The following is a 22,023-nucleotide window of genomic DNA, read 5'->3' as shown; positions in this document are numbered from 1 at the left end:
CAGCTGCTGGGAGCAGAGCGTGGCAGCCGCTTGGAGATGGAGGAGCTCCCAGCACATGGCATGGCTCATCTTTTCTGTGTGGCACCACCAGCATTACCCCCGCGACCCTCATTTGGGTTGTAACACAGTGTTGGGAACTGCTGGTCTACAGGCAAAAGCAGTGAGAACTCTTGGTAGAAGCAATATCTTTTATTAGACTAATTAGATATTTGCAAAAAAAAAAAAAATCCTTTATTTGCAAGCTTTCAGGCTCAGGTGCCCTTCCTCAGGCAGAAGAGAATACAAAGATTGTAAAATGTCTCCCAAGTAGAAATGCAACTTCATATCGCTCGGGAGAATTAAAGGGAGCTAGAAGTCCTCCAGGGGAAATAAGCTGCTCCGACTTTTATTTGAGCTTAGTTTGCCTCAAACGCACTTTCCTACCCAGGGGAATCAATAACATCCTTCAACTCTCCTTTGCAATATGAAGTTTCATTTTTACCTGGGAGAAGTTTTACAACCTCCGCATTCTCCTTCGCCTGAAGACTTGCAAATAAAAGATTTTTTTGTTTATTGCAACTATCTAGTGGGTCTAGTAAAAGATATCACCTCTACCAAAAAAGCAACTACGGATGACGTAAGAAGCTTTTTACAAATGAGGCTCTGGCCTTTACAGAGAAAGGCTCGGAGACAGAAACGCGGGGCGGGAAAGCAGCCCCATCCCCGCCCGAGGCGGAGCAGCAGGACTGTACTGATGACAAACACCAATACCTCCCTCAGTACCACTCGGCCTGCGATCGCTACGGCCCAGCGCCGCCAACAGCCCATGCCCCGGCGCACGTGGCCGCAGCGGCCTCTCCTCCCCCGTAGTTGCATCACCCGGCGCCGGGGGCCTTGGCGGGGCTGCCCACCTGCGCGCCTGAGCGGGAGCCGGCGCCAGCGCACCCCAGCCTCCGGGCCGAGCCGCAGGGAGCAGGAGCCCGGCCCGGCCTCCGCCCCCGGCCGCGCTCCTGCCCCTCGGCCGAGGGGCGGCGGCGCCGCGGGACCGCCCCTCTGGCCACGGGGTCAGGCGGGCGCGGCGGGCGCCTCGCTTCCTCTTGGGCAAGATGGCGGGGGACGAGGCGGGAGTGACTCTGGGGCAGCCGCATCTCTCCCGGCAGGATCTCGCCAGCCTGGTGAGGCCGGGGCTGGGGCCGGTGGTTGGGAGGGCGGTCGGGGTCGGAGCTCGAGGGGAGGCGGGGTGCTGCGTTGTCTTTCGCTGCCTGGGCTCATGCGGGGGGTTCTGCTAGGGCTGCCTCGCTTCCATACAGCCCTGTAGGCCAGGCAGAGGCACCTGCGCTCCCTACCCCCATAACCATACCTTTCCCGCCCCACCCTCCCCCCAGTATCCTCCTCCTACAGCTACTGAAGCCAGCTTGGATTGAGGAGAGCTTCTGCTCCGTTGTGCATCTACCGTATTTAGGCGCGCATAGGGACTGCCGTTTTGTGGGTCAGGCCCTGGGTCCTGGCTCTTGTGTCATGCACAATTTGTTGATGTGTCCCCCACTGGGGTCCCTTCTTAAGGGAGGCTTAATAGTCTTTACAGCAGTGGTTCCTGAACTCTGACAGATTGCACACCACCAATTTAAACCAATACAACCTTAAGTACTGCCAGCAAATATTTGTCATATAGTGTAATTAAAATAAGCCTGTTAACGCATACCACTGGTGGTATTTGTACCACAGATTGGGAACTGCTGCTGTATAGTATCTGGCCCCCAGACTGACTTCAGTCTAACACGGGTAACTACCTCTTCCTGCTTCTGCCCCCCGCCACGTTATCTTCTTTAACACTCTTTGGTTTTGCCCTAGACATGTGTAAGGCTGGTGGGGTGATGCTTCGCTGAGGGTAGTTTGTTCACCCCCCTGAAAAGGGTCCTATATATTTCCTGATCCTGGTGCCACAGTGGCGTCGGAGCACCAGCCTACTGGATGTGCCGAAAGATGGCAGGCTTAGCCCCATCATAAAATACAGTAGTACTTGGCGATGGGCCTAAGCCCACCATCTTTCGGGACACACAGTAGGTCAGTGTCACACAGCGGTAGGGGCGGATGCTGTTAGGGAGAGTGGGCTGGGTATGATGAGCATTTTTTTCTCCACTGTTCCTCTCTCACTTGCAGCCTCCTGTATTTAAGGTCTAGGCAGTCCCATTTCAGAGGCTGTGTTCCTGACTGCCATGCTCAATATCTGCTGATGCCCTTTTCCTCCAAGAATTTGTCCGGTCCCTTTTTGAATCCAGCTAGAGTAGTAGGTGTCTGCCTGTCTCACAAGGCAGAATGGCACTGAGGGAGGAATATGCTTGCTGAATGTAGAAAGATAAAAACAAAGCCGGCATGACCTTTCCAGGCACAGACGCTGAGTTTTCTGCACACTGATGTTCCCCTCTTGGCCTTGCTGGTTTAATCCAAAGGGGAGGCAAGTGCCCGTATGTTTGGAACCATCATCCATTTGTCTTTTTCTGCAGCTCCACTCCTGGACTAGCTGCTGACCAGGGTTAAAGAGCCCAGTCTTCCCTACCATGGAACAGGCCTCAGTTCCACAAACTTTTTGTAGTGTATCCTCTGCCAGGGATAAGACTAGTAGCCCCTTTAAGGTGCTCTTCTGCCCAGAGCCCACCCTAGAGGTTGCCAGATTATTAAGCGCCACCCAGTACTCGGCGTTAACAGTGGGAAGTAGTACCACCTATTGTAAACTATAGTAGCAGGGGAACCTCACCTGACATGTCTCTATCTTTCTTAGTCTGTACACTACTTGGCCTCCAGACTGACTTCAGATTGCCTCTTCCTGCCTCCCCACCATGTTCTTTAATGCTCTTTAGTTTTGCCATACACCTATGTAAGGCTGTTGGCATGAAGTTCCCTGATTCTCCTCTAGGAGTAGTTTGTTCACCCACCTCAAAAGGGTCTTATATATTTCCTGGTTCTGACCAGCTGGCCTTGATATTTGTAGAGTAAAAAGAACATAAGAGATTGCACAGTTTGTGGGATCAGAGTATAAGACCTTTTAATTCTGTTTTCTGTACCTTGCTGGTGCTGCTTACATACTCTGCTGCTTTGCTTTTGCTTCATGCCACTCTCAGTGAGTCTAACCCAGAGGTGCTGGGTTTTTGGTTGTAGCCGTGTTGTTCTAAGCACATAGGCAGGCAAGGGTCTTTGGGTAGATGTGATAGCTTTTATTAGACCAACTGTGTAGTTGGAAAAAAGTTCTCTATAGGCTTTCGGGCATGGTTACCCTTCTTCAGGCATAGGGAGTCTGTGCTCTTCTGAGACTAAGGAATTAGAGAAGCTAGAAGTGTGACAGGATGTCAGTGAGAATGTAAATAGGGGGATATTAGGAAAACAAAAGGTAGAGAAGGGAGGGGGGAAACAAGGGGAAAAAAGCCTGGAAGGTAAGTAAGGGAGATTCTACTGTAGTAGTTTTCTAAGGTAGAAAAGAGGCTGTTTGTGAAAAAGTAAATTGCTGAAAATTAGGAAGACAATGGGTAAAAAAGGAGGTAGGGGAAGTGGGGGGGGTGGGGAAGAAAAGTATAAAAGGTTAGGTCTGGCAGGTACCCAGAGGTGGGCAGTTACTTCCACTTGCTAGCCGCTTAACAAATTTTGGTGAGCTGTTGAGGGCTGCAAGGGTAGCCTGATTATCATCGTGGGACCAGAAGTTCTACCCCCTAACCCCTGCCCTTTGCCAGTGGAAGTCCCCTCCCCTTACCACCAGACATACTCCTTTTGGCAAGGGGGTTTGCCATCTTGGAATCGAAAAAAACAAGTTAACAGATTGAATTTTATTGGTAAATGTTATGAGTCATGACCCAAAAAGATGACAAAGCCATAAGGGAAATACAGAGTGCCTGAGCGACTGACTAACATATGGGGGATGGGGGTGAGGAGGAGAACGCAACCAGGTTACAGAAAATACAATGTTAGCCAACTAAGCATGGGGTGGGGGAAGGGGAGGGAGGGGGTTTGCAACAGTGAAAGAGAAAGAAGAAGGATGCGCACAAGCCTGTACACTGGTCTGCAGTGGTGGAGGGGGTAGGTTGAAAGAGGTTTTCAGTCTATAGAGTCTTATGGTGGGGGTCCTCTTCAAGTGGAGTGGTCCATTGTTGAAGATTCTGCTCGGAGTCCATCAGGTGCAGAGTGGGATTCAGGCGGTCCCCTCTGGGTCCGGTCTGGTGGGGTCGGTGTACTGGTGATGGCCCATGATGTGCTTGACATAGGTGTCGTGGGACCAACCAGCGGTGTCAGAAACCATGAGGTGGTGGATCAGCTTGGCGTAGCGGTGGGAGACGCAGCAGGCATGCAGGATGCTCTCGTTGCTGGGGTCTCAGACTCTGAGCGTCCCTACGATGACCACGTCGACCGTCATGTCGTAGCTGCAGCCCCTCAGGACGTTGGCCAGTGGGGCGTACTTCTCCTGCTTGCGAGCCTGGGCATCAGTGAAGGCTTGGCACCAGTTCTCGAAGGTGATGGTACATCCATGATTGCTATTTTCTTGGCCGCCTCATTTGTGATGACGATGTCGGGGTGTATCTGGCTCTCGCAGCCCAGGATGGTGCGGTTCATGGAGACGACCCCCCTGCGGCTAGGAAGGCCTTTACCAGACAGTCCTCACAGTGTTCTGGCGGAGCTGCCAGGTTCTGGCATGCGGCCTGCAGCTGTACAGCATGTGGGGGAGGGTCTCTGCTGCATAGCCACGCCGCTGGCACCTCTTGTCCTGGTGGCCGAAGCAGATGGCTGTGTTCAGAGGCAGGTAGTTGAGGCGGGTGTGGTGGAGGAAGTGCCAGTCCACAAAACGTGTGAAGCTCCCGCTGGCATGAAGTGGTTGCTGGAGTCCCACTTGGAGGTGTTGTTGAAGACCTTGCTGTGGTCAGGTTTGGACCTTAGGTCACCGGCACGCTTGTTATGGATGGCATCCTTCAGGAACTGCTCCAGGAAGGTCCTCATGCAGGGCGTCACAGTGATGGGGTTGGCATACGGGGCTGGCTGCAGCAAGACTCCCAGTGCTCCTTGATCCAGGTCTAGGCACAACCAATGCACTTCCAGATGTGGTGCATGGAGTTGTGGGCTCATCTCCACAGCGAGGCAAAGTCCCTGCTGAACTCGCCCTCCCGCAAGTCACTGAGGAAGGTGACTAAGTCATGTCCAGTGGGTTGTCCTGCAATCCTTTTGCAGGTGGTCTCTTCAAGGTTGCTGGCGGCGATGATACCATTGGGTCTGGGCAGGTCAGGACGCGGAAGGCATGGGTGACCACTGTGATGTCACAGAGGTCTTCCATGTGGGGGACTTTGGCACCTCCCTATACATTTACAATAACATTTTAATTTTATTTCAAATTAAATATTTTTGTCCTGATTTGTGTGTGTTTGTGTCATATACATAGAGGTGATTGTGTAATGGCTCAAATGAAGTCTTAATTTTGTATATTGTGAGGGGGTGTGGTGATGTGTGGGTGGGTATGGGGTTTGTGGGGGGCTGTGGGGTGCGTGGAGAGGGAAGGTAGCTCCCACCCAGTTGCTGCTTTGCTCTTGCCCACTGACACCACTCCCGCCCCTCGCTGCTGCCACCCCTTCCCCTGCCTGTGATTGCTGCTGCTGCCACCCTTCTGCCACTTCCTTACGATTCCATCCATTCACCACCACACCTCCACTCTTCACACCCCTTCCCACCTCCACCTGCCTGCTGCAGCTGCCACCATTGCCACTCCCCCCTCTCCCTCTGCTGCCTGCCACTGCCACCACTTCCCTCACCCACCGCTGTTTCCCTACCTGCGGGGCTGGGGTCAATACTGTCCAATGGGTGAGGGTGGGAGTGCAGCATGCACTGTCCCCACAGGAGTGAGTGGTGCTCGGCCCCATGTGAGCACAGCAGGGGCAGCCCAGGGCTGGGCTGGATACAGTAATTTGGTAGGCACCTGGCCATGGGGCGAATGAAATCACCTGGTGGGCCAGATTCAGCCTGCAGGCCATGTTTTACCTTCCCCTGGTCTAACCCCTGAGCCTGTCCCCTTACAGCTTCCAGCCTTTACACAAATAGGCATGGATAGGTGGTCATATTAGACCCTTTTGAAAACCTCAAGCCCTTTCCCAAATTTGGATTCCATATATTGGTTGTGTTCTCAGATTTCTAAGGTGGTAGATGGACTGTAGCCTCTGACACATGCTTTATGCAGTCGGAGCAGTCTTGGTGATGACAAGGTCTACTTGTACATGTCACTCTGATGCACAGTGACAGCCACAGGTCATGTCTCATACTGTAAATTCTCTGGGCCTCTGTTGTATGTAATCATACAAGTGTTTCCCTGATTCAGCGTCTTGAACATACGGTGCAAGGAGATGAAAAGTAATGAGTAAAATGTTAGGAGTAAACTTTGTATACTTTTAAAACAAAATACTCTTTTTTTTTTTTGGTTTTTTTGGGGGGGGGGGGGGAGGGCTGTTTCAAATACCACTCCATAAAATAAAAAAGCTTTGTTAATCTAAGAGGATTTTTTTCCATTACATGCCTTTCCTTTGCCACACAGATGGGAATAAATGGATTTGGGAAACTCCCCACTGTTTATAAATAGCTATCTGTGAATTTACATTAGTTTTACTAGTTTTGTTTTCTCTAATTATATATGCATGAATAACATGTTAATTATAGAGGCATTTTTACAAATTCCCTTTCTGACCTCTTCCAGAAGTCTAATGCTGTGAGCAATTAGAACTATTTTAAACACTTTTGATGGGTTTCCTTAACAGAACATTTTTTTTATTATCTTGTACCTAAACATGTACATTGCTTATAGATTGTGAAATTTTGCCCCATACAGGATGTTACCAAGCTGACACCTCTCTCACCAGAAGTCATCAGTAGACAAGCTACAATTAATATAGGTAAAAAAGAACATTTAATTATAGATGTGACAGGTTTTGACACTCTTGAACTAACACAGTGCTGCAGAGTTTTATTTAAAAATGCTATGGATAAAATCCAAACTTTTCAATGAAATATAGAAAATTGAATAAAAATCTAAGCTTTGTACTTTAAGTAAAGTAGTATGTTGTTAACAGTTCCACCATGGATTTATTTGCTCAAAGGTAGTTGTAGTGTATGTTTTAGGCATGAGAGACTTATTCTCTCAAAGAAGTGCGTCTCAGGTAGGAGTTGGAGTTTCCCTCAATTGAAACTCGTTTTCGCTCCATATAGTCCTGGTTCTGTAATGATCATTGAACAGTAAGTACCCAGAGTGTCCATATAGAGCTTATCTCAGGATCATGGCCTATGTTGGTATAAAAAAACAAACAAACTGGTTAAGAAATCTAAATATGCTTACAATTAAATCTCTGAACCAGCTGGTTTCATGGGGCTATGGGTGATCTTGTACAAATTTGGTTCTTAATTTAGATATTGAAGGTTTAACAGGTACTCCGTCTACATATGTAGGTAATTTGAAGCAGAACGTTGCACAAATTAAACAATTATGTATTGACAAATATTTGCTTTTAATATATAGGTACAATTGGCCATGTGGCTCACGGAAAGTCAACTGTAGTCAAAGCTATATCTGGAGTTCATACTGTCCGATTCAAAAATGAACTGGAAAGAAATATCACTATCAAGCTGGGTTATGCCAATGCTAAGGTTAGTTATTGCAATAAATCTAGAAACTCTGCTTTGTTTGGTTGTTTTGACATATTAACTGGTATTGTTTTTGGGGGAGAGAAAAAATATGAGACTGACCACTGGTAACCTAAGCCTGTTTCTCTCTCTGTTATTCCAGATCTACAAACTTGAGGATCCCAGCTGTTCCCGACCAGAGTGTTACCGGTCTTGTGGAAGTAGCACACCAGATGAGTTCCCTACAGATATTCCTGGGACCAAAGGGAACTTTAAATTAGTCAGGTGGCTGATGTAGATTGAATGATTTCAGTTGTTCTTGACTTGTTTGTAGTTTTTTCTACATTGGGTTTGGCAACCTGTGGCCCACAGAGCCATTTGATTTAGCTCATGGATGTGAGGCTTTGGTGTTCAGCAGTGAAGAGCTTCAGCAGTGGTTACACTCCCTCTGCCACTACAGCTGCCTGCCTCTGGCCTAAACTTAGGTCACTTTTGCCTGCTGTTGAGAGAGATATAAAACAGCAATTAAAAACCTGAAATTGGATGCTATCCTATAAAAGTGTTTAATTAAGTGGCAGTGTTGTTTATTCTTTGTATGTCTGTGGTGTGTTTGTTTACTAAGCAATACATATGCTTTTGATTCCTGCTGACTCTTTGGAACCCGTGCAGTTGAGAGAGGAGTCAAATCTCAATTTCTCATAATTGACAGGGATTACTGAATAAGTTGTAATGACTGAGATGGCTTTTGTTTAGAGTTTTCTAATAAACCTATCACTTTAGTCCTAAGGTATTTTAAAGATCTTGAAGATGTACAGATGTGGCTGAGGGCATACTTTTGAATTGCAAAATCTGCTACTGGTGACAATTTACTTGCTTGAAAAAGCATAATATTAATTTTACAGTTCCATCTTGTTTGCAGGGCTTTTAAATAAAATGTTGTTTCTCATACTCGTAATCTGAATTCTGAAAATCACTTAGATACTGGTTATCATGGAAATTCATAGACCTATTTTTAAAGTTTATTTTCAGAGTAGAGCATCACTTAAACTTCTCCCCCACAGACTGCAAAATCCTAAGGGCTTTTTAATCGGACTCGTGAACACTTACAACTTAACTTGGGAGTGAGTCTTAGGAATACAATTGGAGATGAGGCAGTCATTCTTGTCAAAGTGTAATATTGAAAAGTAGTTGCCATGTTAGCCTGAAGTCAGGTAGAAGGCAGGGTAAATTTGTAACTTATAGACTAAATCCGAGGTGTATAACAAACTTTCATAAGAAGCAGTTTACTTCATCAGATGCTGTGAAGGAACTGCCTTCACATGACAATATTGTAATATTATCAATATTGTAATAATGTAATATTGTCAGAGTCAGTATCTAAAAGGTGCAGAAGATTATCTGTGGTGTTTTAAGTAGGATAGTTATGAGTGCTTGCAAAATATTTCATACCTCTGTAGTTGTTCTAAAATAGGTTTTTTTTTTTCCTTTTGTGGTGGGCTCTGATAGTTGTAAGACCAACACTCAAAACAGTTCATTAAACACACCAGTTTCTTTTACTTCTTCTTTACCATTGGTGAATTTTTAATATCATCAGTGAAGCAGCATACAGCTGTGTTCTTGCCATGTTACGGAATAAAGATTCTTCTGTTGAATACAGACAAGAACCTGAAATAGTCCAGTTATTGCAGTCTATGCAATATACTCAAAAGATTGTGTTGATGATTTTCAGTAGTATTCATGTTAATAGTACAATAGTTCCAAAAGGCACCTTTCTACATTCCTAGAAGTGTATAGATTATTTGCATGTGCTTTAAATCATTATGCCTATTAATGATGAATTCAGTTCTGGTTTACAGTTAATGATCAGCTTCTGGTTTTCTCTCTTCTTATTATGCAACAGACACGTCTCTTTTGTGGATTGTCCTGGTCATGATATCTTGATGGCTACTATGCTGAATGGTGCGGCAGTCATGGATGCAGCTTTGCTGTTGATAGGTAATATTTAGATGGAAAGTTGAACCTGTTTTATCATACTCCAATGGGTTAATTTTAATGCAATTATTCTAAAGAAAAACAGGAACCAGATTTTATACACACACACAAAAAGTGAATGCCATTAAAACTTAAAAAAATATATTTTTTGAAGTATGGTGTTTACAAAAATGTCATGCTTTCATAAGTTAATTTTTACCATGTAGTTAAAGCATGCTGACTAGTTTAGTAGCTGAAGCAGTAATACTTGTGCATGCATGTGATGGTAGAGGATACTGGGCAGAGTTGAAATTATCACTGTTCTAGCAAGATAAGGTTTAGATTCTATCATGAAGATGTTTAAGCAGATTAAGCACATTTTTCTTTTCCCTCAACTGTCAGCTCATTTTCTGTTCCTCTTAATGTAAATATATTGTGCTAGTTGTACCAGGGTACAAAAATGTCTGTAAAAATGGTAAATCAAAGTTAATATGGACCAAATCAAAGTACTTGATCTTGTCCAGTCTTATGTTAATAAACTAATCTAGGTAGAATGTCACTATTCTGACTTGAAAGCAGTTGTGCCACTGATAGGAAGTAAATAAAACCTTTTTAGATGTTCAGAATAAACACCAGTTAATGAAAACTAAACAAAAATAACAGGCCTGACTTGTTACAGCTTTAATTGTGTGAAAGATCTGTAAACTATTAGCTCTCAGTCGCCTAAGAAGGAAAAAAAACAGTGGATAGATGGGCCATGTTTCCTGGAAAATCAGTAAATTCTGTTGTTATCAACAGCACATCAGGCATGTGGGAAGGAAGGTGGCTTTCTGGATAATTGAGTAACATACACTTGCATGGGTCTTTTGTTCTGTCATTGCAGTTTTTCATAGTTTTGGTAACAACAGTGTGCTAAATGCAGGCAGTTTAAAAACAAAAATGAGTGAGAGCTATTTGGCAGTATTCTCTTAAACAGTAGGACAGTAGGTATCTTTTTGTATCCTTAACATAGATTATGCGCATAATTATTTTTCCTTTTTTCTTTCAGCTGGTAATGAGTCGTGCCCTCAGCCCCAGACCTCTGAACATCTAGCTGCTATAGAAATCATGAAATTGAAACACATTCTAATTCTACAGAATAAGATTGATTTGGTAAAGGAGAGCCAAGCTAAAGAGCAGTATGAACAGATTCTTTCTTTTGTACAAGGTAGGTTTCCAAAACCTGGAATTCGCATTCAGTAATTCTGTATGTGAGTCAGGATTTCATAGCCCTTTTTTTTTTTTTTTTAAGCTAGCATTTCATATTTTCTAGCTAATGCATAGGAAGTAAATAGCATTATCATTTGCTTCCAAACAACTGTCATTTAGTACCTTTAAGGATTATCTCTAGGGGGGAAAACAAGGCAGGCAACATCCACAGCTAACATAAATTGGCCAGTAAAAGTCCAGGTCCTAAACTAACGTGAACTTTTTACTTAAGTTAACTGCATATTGCCAACCATTGCTCCTCTGCTTCAGGCACTTCAAATACAAACTACTTATGTTCATCACTATAGAATATGAATGCCTTCCACCAAAAAAAATTGCAGAAGGGAAATGTCTAATATAGGAGCATACAACTCAGCCTCTGAAGGCCTCTTGCAAGTTATGCTTTCCATTTTGAGGGCCACTGCTTATAGGATCATAAGCCTTCAGCATGTCTACAAGTCAGTTACTGAGCCACACAGGCAGGTGCATGCAAAGATTGATGCTTTACCAGGCAGGACGGACACAATTTGCATCTGGGAAGAGTACAGTAAGTTGACTCATGGTTTTGCTTTTCAAATCCTTCTGTTTTTGAAGCTTAAGGAGCAGCAACAAATTTAATGGTTTAATAAAGAGTTACAGTGGACGGCTGAAATTGCCCTGCTGGGCTGCTTGTTGTACGTCTCTGGTCTAGTCATGGACTTCATAAAGTGATAAGCTCTCTTTCATTTTACAAATCCCACCTTGTATTTTGGCTTCTCTGTACTCCTGCTTGCTCTCTTAAGTCTAGGGGTTTCCTATTCTGTTGCTCAAGTACACTGGAAGTCAAAGAAAGAGGCATAATGTCAGGCATAAAATTGGGCTGTCATCCCATGGCCCCAGTTGCCATATCCTTGTAGACCATCCTCTACTTTTGCTTCTTTTAAGTAAGCTCTACTAAATGTTACTCCCTCCTTTCCTTTAGCATCACTTTCCTAGCTTCCTTTCTGTTTTGTTCAACAGACAGATGTACAAACTAAGGCTATGGAGGCAGATTAGCAGCATCACAAATGGATGTGGCTTATATCTGAGCAGTCATATTAAGTGATCTGTGTCCAAGCTGGTTGAAAGTTTGAATTTTTTTGAGTACCGAGGTTTTTAGAGAAATTGACATGTGAATAAGATGGGCTGTCACTACAAAAGAGAGCCTGTTTAAATGTTTGCTTTGCAAATAAAGTACTTGACTGAAGGTATAAAAGTCCTGAAAAAAATTATACCAGTCTTGAAAACTAAATCAGCTAAGTCTGCAATGGGAAATTTTATTTCTATTTCAAGTGCAAACTTTAGTGCAGCTTTACTGCAGAATAGCTAATGATACATCAAATATTTTAGATCTCTCTTTGGTAGGACATCTTGATCTGGGTCTGCTAGAACAAACAGTGAGGGTCAAGATGCACTAGTTCTCATTTTCAGAACACTCGGGAAGTGAGAGAGATGTCTCACTGAGGGTCTATTTACAGTCCAAACAGGCAGGAAAATTTTTCATTGAAGGCAACTTGGTCCAGTCATAAGTTACATCGTAAGACTGGAGGATTCAAATTCAAATCTATTGCTTTGCTGTAATGCTGTTCCTCTGTAGGTCTCCCAAAGCATACAAAACTTATTTCATTCCTTAGAATTAAATGACTGGAATAATCCTTTGAACTCATTTCATGTCACTTCTGATCATCAAGAATGAAGCCAGTTCTCTTTGGAGCAAAAAGCTGTTCACAGTTGTCTTGGAGAACAAACTATATCAGGGGCGAGCAATTATTTTGGGCGGAAGGTCGCTTACTGAGTTTTTTTCGCAAGCCATCGAGGGCTGCATGACAGGCAGCCAGGGGCAGATAAATATTAATTTTCTAAATTTTTTAGGGGCCCCGAGGGCTGGATAGAATGGCTTGGCAGGCCACATCCAGCCTGTGGGCTGCATTTTGCCCACCCCTGAACTATATAAATCTACTTCAAATGCATAAGCAATTTTAAGCAATATGAGCCATATTATGCTACTAACAGCAGCAGTGTGGCTTGCTTTGAGCTAAAATGAAAAACAAAGCTACCTGATATTTCTGTATCACTTTAAGTTTCTGGTTTTGGGAATATAGAAATTGTCCCTGCAATTCCATTCATGGTTTTCAAGACAGTCTGAATGTTTGTCTATATTTTCAGTAAATGCTACAGCTATGTTTATAAAAGTACATTATTTTTTTGTAATAGGCACAGTTGCAGAAGGTGCTCCCATTATTCCAATCTCAGCACAGCTGAAATACAACATTGAGGTAGTTTGTGAATACATAGTAAAGAAAATTCCAGTCCCTTTGCGAGACTTCACATCTGAACCAAGGCTTATTGGTATGTAAATGTTTAAATGTAATCTACATGTTGCACTACTCGTCCCCTAAGTCAATACTAGAATTATGAAAGATGCTTTAAATAGTGTTAGAGGAGCATTTGGTACACTGCAGCTTCTGTTTGCTGAAACTTTGTATATAGCAGTAATTCATACATATTTAACTATGTAATTGAACTTGTTTTTTGTCACTTTAAGGGCTTGGACACGTGACATGTTTACACTGGTGTTTTCAGCCTTCTCGCTAGCATTAAAAAAGACAAAAAACCTAGAACAGACATACAATATTCGGCCCTACAACAGTGTGACTGACTTGAATCTGAGAAAAATCTGGGCTAAACTTTCATTGGTGTAAGTAACAATAGGTATTGTGCCTGCAGTTTATCCCAAAGTAGCCCTTACCTGTTCCACTGCCACCTAATGGTGAAGTTCAGTAATAGCCCAGAAGTTCTCTGCATGCAACTACCCCAGAATGATTACTTATCTGTCCCCTCAAGATCTTTGTATAATTTGGTTTTGTAAACTGATGGAATGTAAATTATGCTAGTGTAAATGTGTTGCATGTCCAGGCCCTTGGAGTGGTTATAATGTGATATAAAAGTTTTTTTTTAATTTATCCTCTCAAAGACTTGTCACATTTGCTCTTGTATGAAGATTACTCTAAGCACTGACAAACTAATGTTGCATGAAAATCAAGCTGTTGAATGCTTGTTGGCAAATAACATGCTTGTTAGGAAATAATACTTGAAGGTGTGAGGAATGTGTATGTTGAGTGAGTGACATTTTTACATAATCACTTGTCTGGCTAACACTTTAATAGTGACAATATATTATGTCACATTTGCATAAGTGTTAACACTTTTTTTCACAACATCTTAAAACCTACTTCCACAAGATGGATTTTACATGCACATGGGAAATCTAGAGGATATTTGTTCACTGAACATACCAAACACAATCTGTTAATAATGAGATGGGGAAAACCAGCAGTCTTTTTTTTTCCTGTTACAAGTGCTGGGACATATAGTCTAGTTTGCCAGTGTTCAACATTATTAAAACAAATATAATTCAGCGCCATAGAGAGAACAGCATTATTTTATCTACTAAGCGCTGATATTAATGGAGGTGTGTGTTCTTTTTCAGTAATTAGGTCTTTTGATGTCAACAAGCCTGGATGTGAAGTTGATGATCTTAAAGGTGGTGTAGCTGGTGGTAGTATTCTAAAAGGAGTACTAAAGGTAGCAGCTACTTTCTTGACCTCTGAATACCTCATTATAGTAATGAACAGGAACACAGTGGGGGGTTCTTTAGGGCCAGTCAAAACCTTTTTGTATTTTATGTAATGCATAGACTACAGTCAGTATAGCCAACTATTAAAAAAAATAAAAAAAAAGTTTCAGGTGATGTTTGCACGTGCCACTCTAATTTCACGAGCATTTTTTATTTTAAGTTTTTTTCCCCAGTTTTCTATTGTAAAAGATAAATAGAAATGGTAAATAGTAAACATGATGTTGCACAAAAGCTGTAAAGCACCAAAATACTTTTTGTATATTTGTCACAGTAATCTTCTAAATATTACTAGTAACAATATGGAGAGCTTCTGAAATGACAGTGACCTTTTTCAAAGTTCATATGTGCCTCTTATGCTTTGCAGCAAGAGGGGTTGTAGTTTCTTGTCTGGGCATGTTTGTTTGGTAAAAGTTTAAAAAAGATGGAGTTTGAGAGAGACTTTTATTTAGAATTAGCAGCTAGTTGGGTGTGTTAGCTATACATTCCATCACTATACCAACAGTACCCATGACCATGTATTCAGGTTCTTTGGGGGGGGAAGGGTACTGTCAATGGGAATATTTTAAAGTTTCTGGCTGTTAAATAGCATCTTTGACTATTAAATTGGAAAGTAAATGGGACATTTAACACTTGATGTTTATACAACATATACTTTCTTTGGTTTGGATAATTAGTTTTTCTGGCTCCCATATACTAGCTAAATTTGTAAGTAAACTAGACTTTAAGTGTTACCTTAAAGAAGGTAGAAGATAGCTGAACCTTCAGTAAATATTGAATACACCCGGGAGTTCTATGTAAACCCAGTATCAAAAAAAATTAAATACCTGTGATTTTGAAAAACAGCTAACCTTGCACTGTAGTGAAACATGTATCTATTTTTTTTCTCCATGATAATCAGGTGGGCCAGGAAATTGAGGTCAGACCTGGTATAGTCTCCAAGGACAGTGAAGGAAAACTCATGTGCAAGCCAATCTTTTCCAAAATTGTGTCCCTTTTTGCAGAACACAATGATCTACAGTATGCTGCTCCAGGAGGCCTAATAGGTACTGGTCATTTTTTTTTTTAATTAACGAGGAGGGTTTTTTTCCTTGTGCTTCTTGTATTTCAAAACCTTTGATTTTTATATACCTGTGCATTTAATATAGGGAGCAAAAAAGTTTGCATGTCTCCCCTGAAAACTCAAAATTCTATGCAGTACTTACTATATTAATGTGCAGTTTCCACATCACTTTTCAATATGCATGAATGTAATAAAATATTTTACGCAGTAATACCAAGCAATGTATAATTTAGCTATTTACTTGAGTTTCATTAGTCAGTTCTAGAAGATTTGTGTTATGAAATGGCACTTGCTTGAGTACCAGAGCCTTGCTTACAGATGATTTACATATCGTCGGGCCTTTTAAATAAATACAGTAAAATCTCTGTTATCTGGCATCCCCGGGGTAAGGGGATTGCCTGTTGGGGAGGGGGTGGCAGTCGCATGGAGTGGGGGGGGTGGGGGGGAAGGGGAAGGGTATGTGGGCAGCAGCACAGGGTGGTGGCTGCATGTGGAGTGGGGGAGGGGTAGTGGTGGCAGCTGCCGCTGCTCGCAAGTTTTCCCCCCCGCACAGTCTGCCCAGCCAGCCAGAAATTCTGGTTAATGGAATTTCTGGTTAGTTAAATGCCAGATATTCAGAACTAAATGACAGTAAAATCTCTGCTATCTGTCTTCATCTGGGTTGAGTGAATGCTTTATTACATTGAGTAATGGTTTATTTAATTGTAGGTTATCTTCGCGTATATATAATGGATGTAAATACAATGTTTACTTTTCAATTATTTCACAGAAGTTATCTTGTTCTGTACAGGTGTTGGCACAAAGATTGATCCAACTTTGTGCCGGGCTGACCGAATGGTTGGGCAGGTTCTTGGTGCAGTTGGAGCACTGCCTGAAATATTCACGGAGCTAGAAATTTCCTATTTTCTACTTAGGCGACTACTAGGTGTACGCACTGAAGGTGACAAGAAAGCTGCAAAGGTTAGCATATTCTATACCTGTTCTTTAAAAAGAAACCCTCCCCCCCCCCCCCCCCCCCCCCCCCCGAAGAAACAAACAAACTCCATCGTGGTATTTTTCAGACACGGTATTTTTTGGTGTATGGGTGGAGACTCTGTTTGGTAGAAGGAGGAGGCAATGATCTGTTTTGCATAGATACAAGCTGTTTCCTGCTGTTTTGCATAGATACAAGCTGCATAGAATATACAAGATATATTCTCCTTAGAGTTGGTGGAGAGGAAATTTGGCTTTCTTTTTAATTTATGCAGTCCTGAAATTAAAATTATTTTCTAGACTAGGGTAGGCCAGTCTTTTTTCTAGATCACCTTTGCAGCAAGGAACCTTGTGTATGACTTGGGCTAAGATTTATATATAAAAAAGGTAAAAATGAGACACTTCGTCATGGGTCAGACATTTTACCCTGTTTGTGTGGAATGATCCTAGACATTTAGAATTTGCACCTCTTTCACAGTATTTTTCCCCTGACTTTGTAGAAGTAGGAATCAATATTGTGGTGCCTTTTGTTGTACTGTAAAATTATCTTAAATTGCAAGCTTCAAAATTTAACTTTCAGAATTTTCTACACCTTTCAGGTGCAAAAACTATCCAAGAATGAAGTTTTAATGGTAAATATAGGATCGTTGTCTACTGGAGGAAGAGTTAGTGCGGTGAAGGCTGATTTGGGCAAGATTGTGCTAACTAACCCTGTGTGCACAGAAGTGGGAGAAAAAATCGCCCTTAGTCGAAGAGTTGAGAAACACTGGCGGTAAGTTGATAATATAATACTGCATCTCATTGCTGCAGTATTTCAATGACAAATCTGTGCATCTGTCTCTGGTCAAAGATTCACTTGTATTTCTGTTAAATTATTTAAGTGCCACAGCATCATTTTCAAAACTGTCACAAGTAGAATGATTGGTTATGTATTATTTAATGTTAAACATAGTTAACTTTCTGGTGCTTTGAGTTAACTTTATCTCACAACCCCATCACAGAGTACTGATAGCTACTCTGAACTTCACGCTACTGGTATCTGGAAAATGTTTTATATATACTTAATTCTTTTCTCTGGATTAAAGCAGTTGTACTTTATCTATGGAGCTGTGCCTGGCAATTCAGCCTATGTGCAACTTTGAGTGCCTTCTTATAAGAACAAAGCAGTAAGAGTAGGGATGCAAAGAAACAAGGAGTTTTTCTTTTTCTGGCTCTGGTGAATTTGGAGGGAAAGTGCATGGGGAATTGATTGGACTGCCAGCATAAAGAACAAAGAGAGTGAGACAGCGGCATCTGGTAACAGAATCCTGAACTTTGGGAGCAGAGTGGTTGTCAGCCATATTTTAAGTTTACTGACAAATTTCTCTACAAGCAGCTGCTTGCTCAAATTGCTTGCCTGTTCCCACAAAAAAATAGATGACAGAAATACCAAGGGATCTAGTCTTCCTGACCTCCGGGGGAAATGGCAGGGGGAAGATAGGAAAGGAAGGGAATGTGAACTGTTTCCATACTCCTGATTTGGCTGGGACAGTACAGGATTTTGAATACTTACCTTAGAAAACTCTTCTAAGGCAGTATGGCAGACTGTTGCTTTACCACTACACCCTGCTAGCTTTTTCTGCAGCTGTGCAGCAGAATAGCAGAACTGGGAGGCAGGTGCCTGCATTAAAGGGGTAGCTAGCACATATTAAGGGACTGGTTACTGTGCAGCTAAGAAAGTGAGTACATGCATGCTGAACAGAGAAAAGGTTTGGCATCCAGAAAGAAATGAGAAGTCATAGAGAAGAAAGAGAGCCGTGTGGATAGACACACATTGGTAAACACATTAGCAGTGATTTGTTTCATACCTGGCTTGCTGTCACTGGAACAAGGTTCAGTTTTTTTTCTGCTTTTTTGTTCCATTATTTTTATTGTTTTTTTTCTTCCTCTGGTTTCAACAAAATGCCCTCACGGATCCCCTTTGCTTGGGGATACAGCATCCTCCAGGTACCTTCTTTTTAGAATGTTTCCAGCTGTGTTGTAAAGAAAGAGAACCAGGAAAAATCAAAACCAGGCAATAGGAGGAACCTGGCAGAAGGGAAGGACAGCAGGAAAGGAATAATGGGGAAGCAGATTATTTCCACCTGTGGAAAAGAATGATAGTGCAGGTGTTGAAGGGGGAGAGAGCTGGACCTGAGGAACGAGGTACTGCAGAAAGGCAAAATAGGGGTGAGTGTTAAGGTGAAGGAGTATAAATCACATGCATGGAAGAGGCAGTTCAAGAATTAAAATGGAAAGAATTAGATGGAGACACAAGATGCAGCAATGATCTTGTGCAGGAACACACAGTGCCCAAATGTGGATCAGTCCTAAACTTAAGGCTCCAACCAAGGAAGGTTAGGGATGCTGGATTCTGTTTATTTCATTTCCATTTTTATCTGTATATTCTGTTCTCTGGGATAATTGGCCCTAATTTTCTTGCCAGATAAAGCTGACTAATGCCAGGTTCTGCACATCTCTGTAAGAAACCGGGAGAGTCTTGAAGGCACTTGTATCCAATACCGGCCCATTACAGGGGTGGCCAACTTGTAGTCCAAGTGGCACACATCCTGTGTGTGTGGCACTTGATAGATTGGGGAGGGGGCAGACAACACATTGGCAGATCAGGAAGGGAGCAGAAAGCATAGTGGCAGAAAGTAGTAGCATATTAAGCAGAAAAAGGGGATTGGAGTGAATTTGGGGAGGGTGCAGAGCTAACTTTTGGCACACCTGCCCCCGCTGCCCTAGAACCTGGGGAAGTGAAAAGTCTTTAAAGCTTACTTAGAATATCCATCTTAATGGAGAATAGCAAATGAGTATATTAAAAGCGGTGTGTAAGGGGAAGTAGTAAGTGCTTCAACTTGTACGAGCAGTTTGAACAGTTTTTTAGAATTGAGTCCACTCAGTGTGCAAGCTATAGAGGAAATATCGTGACTTCACATTGAAATATTTAGAGGCTTGTCTTCATACAATTTTCTTCTAAAAAATAACTTGGAAAGAGTTGGAAAGATAACTGTGCACAGCTTGATCTTTACAGTTAGCCATATATAGCTGTTGAGAATTAAACCTTTGTAGGTGTTTTTAATTCCCTGTTCAATGGTAAATTCTTAAATGATCCCACTGCTTTAAAAACTAGTCATGTTTGTGCTCCCTTTCCCTCACCTTCTTCTTTGCTGCATCACCAGTAGCTAATCTTCCTAAGACTTGATAAGTGTTGGTTGGAGGTATATCCAGCACCTTTTAATATGTTATTAGTATTCAACATGGAAATGGGAGTGCATATGGATTTATTCAGGATATTTTTTCAAACAGAGTTATAAATAACTTATTTTTGTTTTTTATTTTGCAGTTTAATTGGCTGGGGTCAAATTAGAAGAGGAGTGACAATCAAGCCAACAGTGGATGATGACTGAAAAGCAGAAATGAGTACTTCATTTTGCTAGATGGAGTGCCTGTTTCCATATATTTGAGGGGTACATTTTTGGAGTGGAATTATTTGCACAGCTCCCAGTACCTTTAAAAGTTGTATTCTGATGTCTCCATTCATTTTACTGAATTTTACCCTCATTAAAATATTAGTCATTGTCTCCAATAAAAAGTGTAAAACAGTTGGTGTAGAGATGGGTTTAATTTTCCACCTTTTGGAAGAAAATAATCAGAGATGTCTCATGCCATGTTTAATTTATGTTAATTTGTCATTCATTAAATAGATATTTGTTTCAAAATTAGTCAAGCCAGTGCTAATGTAACATGCACAGACCTGGTTTTTGAAATAAAAATATTGCTTATTTTTCACTAATTCTCAAAACTTTTTGAATAGTGAGAGGCTACAGGGATTGTTCAGCTGCTATAGGAATATAAAAAGAAAATACTTCCCTGGACAAGCAGTGCCTTTTTGGTTTGACACCCCACTTTGTTCAGGTTAAACTTGTTCAGAAGACATTTGTTTTAATGTCTTTTAGTTTTTTGCTTTGAATCGTGACCTGTATTGTATTTTACAGTTAGGCTGCCTACAATGGTTTTTGATTAGTTCTGGAAGAGAAACTGTTAAAGCTGCAAGGGGTAAAAAACAAAAAGCCCCAAATAAATCAGACCCAAAGCCAAAGTATATTTGACCCTATTTCAGAATGGCTCTCCAGAGAGCACATTTTAATCAACAGTTTCTGCTTTTTGTCACAGCAAAGCTATACATAGGGACCTACCTAAATCACAATGTTTGCAGTGCAGTAGTACCTTTAATCTCGCTCTTTTCAGTGTGCTTTTCCCCCCCCAACGCCACTGAGAGTCTGAGGGGCAAAAACTGGCATTAATTGCCTCTCAGTCATTCAATGGCCCAGGTGAGGGAAGGGACTGTGGTGAAAAGAGTAAGATTAAAAGCGCCCCTGTGTCACAAACTTCCACTGCGATTTAGGTAGGTCTTTGGCTATATGTGGATGACTGACAAATTCTTCTACAGTTGCAAAGAATTATGTTGGGTAAAATGTTGACTTGAAACCATAAAATGTCAAGGAAAGACTTAAAGTAGATACTTGTTCAGATAGGATTATAAATATGATTTGAGTACAAAAATAGAAAGTTACCATATCAAATAGTTTGAAGTCTGACTAATTTAGGAGAAGACTCGCAATGCATTTAACCAACATTTTAATTTTAATCTGATTTTGAGTCACCTGGTTACACTCCTTACACTTCATCTAGGTCTGACTTCTTTGTGTTTTTACTTGTAGTCAAATACATTTTTCTAAATAATAGGTTTTTATGTAATTTGATGCTATTCATAATACTAACATTTTTAATTATTTTTAGACTTGGGAAACAGTCTTCTTCTAAATCCTGTTTTGCATTACTGTTTTTAATAACTTTAAAGAGTAAACTTATTTTTTTAACTAGTTAAATTTTACTGTGAGGAAACAATTTGTGGGTTTTTTCTGTTCCTGGTTTTGCCACATACCTGGTATTCTATGGCCTTGCTTCAGATAATTCAGTTCTTCCCAACCATGGTGCTACAAGAGCTTTTTAGGGGTGCTGCAGTGCTGTTGCTGCCACCACTGCAGGTAGGTGGAGCTGCCTGGCATGCTGAGCCAAACTGGGAGCACACACCCCTGTCTGCATTAGGGTTATCAGATAAACTTGGAGCTGGCACAAGAACCCAGTCCTGTTACAAGCACTTGTTTCCAGGAGTTGGGAGTCAGCAGGTCCTGTCAACTTTAAGTTCATCATATAACCCTAATGTTGGCACAAGTACATGCTCCTGCCACAGCCCTTCCTGGTCCAGCTTCATGAGAGGCACACAGGGCAGTTTTACGTGGAGCCAGAAGCAGGACCTCAGTTGAGAGCCAGAGAAGACGGGTAGTACAACAGTGGCTCTCAACCAGGGTGCCTTGAACCTAAACAAAAGGCTGAGAACCAATGAAATAATTCAATATTGTTGTCTTTAGTTTCTGCATTTGAAAAATACTCCATTGCAGTGTTGAAATTAAATGCATTA

The 22,023-nt window shown here is 41.9% G+C and overlaps 1 protein-coding gene and 1 long non-coding RNA gene across 2 annotated transcripts; one reads left to right on the top strand and one right to left on the bottom strand.

Annotated features, from left to right (window-relative positions):
• Nucleotides 1-1,046: 1,046 nt before the first annotated feature.
• EIF2S3 (eukaryotic translation initiation factor 2 subunit gamma) lies at nucleotides 1,047-20,330 on the top strand. Its single transcript, XM_006275106.4, has 12 exons — nucleotides 1,047-1,154; nucleotides 6,824-6,887; nucleotides 7,508-7,635; nucleotides 7,775-7,896; nucleotides 9,512-9,606; nucleotides 10,631-10,789; nucleotides 13,063-13,197; nucleotides 14,339-14,433; nucleotides 15,384-15,528; nucleotides 16,336-16,505; nucleotides 17,117-17,289; nucleotides 19,885-20,330. The coding sequence occupies exons 1-12, from the start codon at nucleotides 1,086-1,088 to the stop codon at nucleotides 19,946-19,948; spliced, it is 1,419 nt and encodes a 472-aa protein (XP_006275168.1). The 5' UTR covers nucleotides 1,047-1,085; the 3' UTR covers nucleotides 19,949-20,330.
• LOC109285007 (uncharacterized) lies at nucleotides 6,431-19,890 on the bottom strand. Its single transcript, XR_002092680.2, has 2 exons — nucleotides 18,365-19,890; nucleotides 6,431-9,674 (listed from the first exon to the last, which is right to left on the bottom strand). It is a non-coding gene; the product is annotated as an uncharacterized LOC109285007 (long non-coding RNA).
• Nucleotides 20,331-22,023: the final 1,693 nt, after the last annotated feature.

The sequence above is a fragment of the Alligator mississippiensis genome, chromosome 1 (assembly GCF_030867095.1).
Source record: "Alligator mississippiensis isolate rAllMis1 chromosome 1, rAllMis1, whole genome shotgun sequence".
NCBI classification, from domain to species: domain Eukaryota; kingdom Metazoa; phylum Chordata; order Crocodylia; family Alligatoridae; genus Alligator; species Alligator mississippiensis.
Note: the sequence above shows the minus strand (reverse complement) of the source record. Positions and strands in the feature narration are given on the sequence as shown.

Excerpts from the sequence above, each read along its gene's own strand:
- EIF2S3 (XM_006275106.4), top strand. The coding sequence starts at position 1,086 with ATGGCGGGGGACGAGGCGGGAGTGACTCTGGGGCAGCCGCATCTCTCC. Across the intron at positions 7,897-9,511 it reads GGGAACTTTAAATTAGTCAG|ACACGTCTCTTTTGTGGATT; the intron begins GTGGCTGATGTA and ends ATTATGCAACAG. Across the intron at positions 13,198-14,338 it reads ATCTGAACCAAGGCTTATTG|TAATTAGGTCTTTTGATGTC; the intron begins GTATGTAAATGT and ends GTTCTTTTTCAG.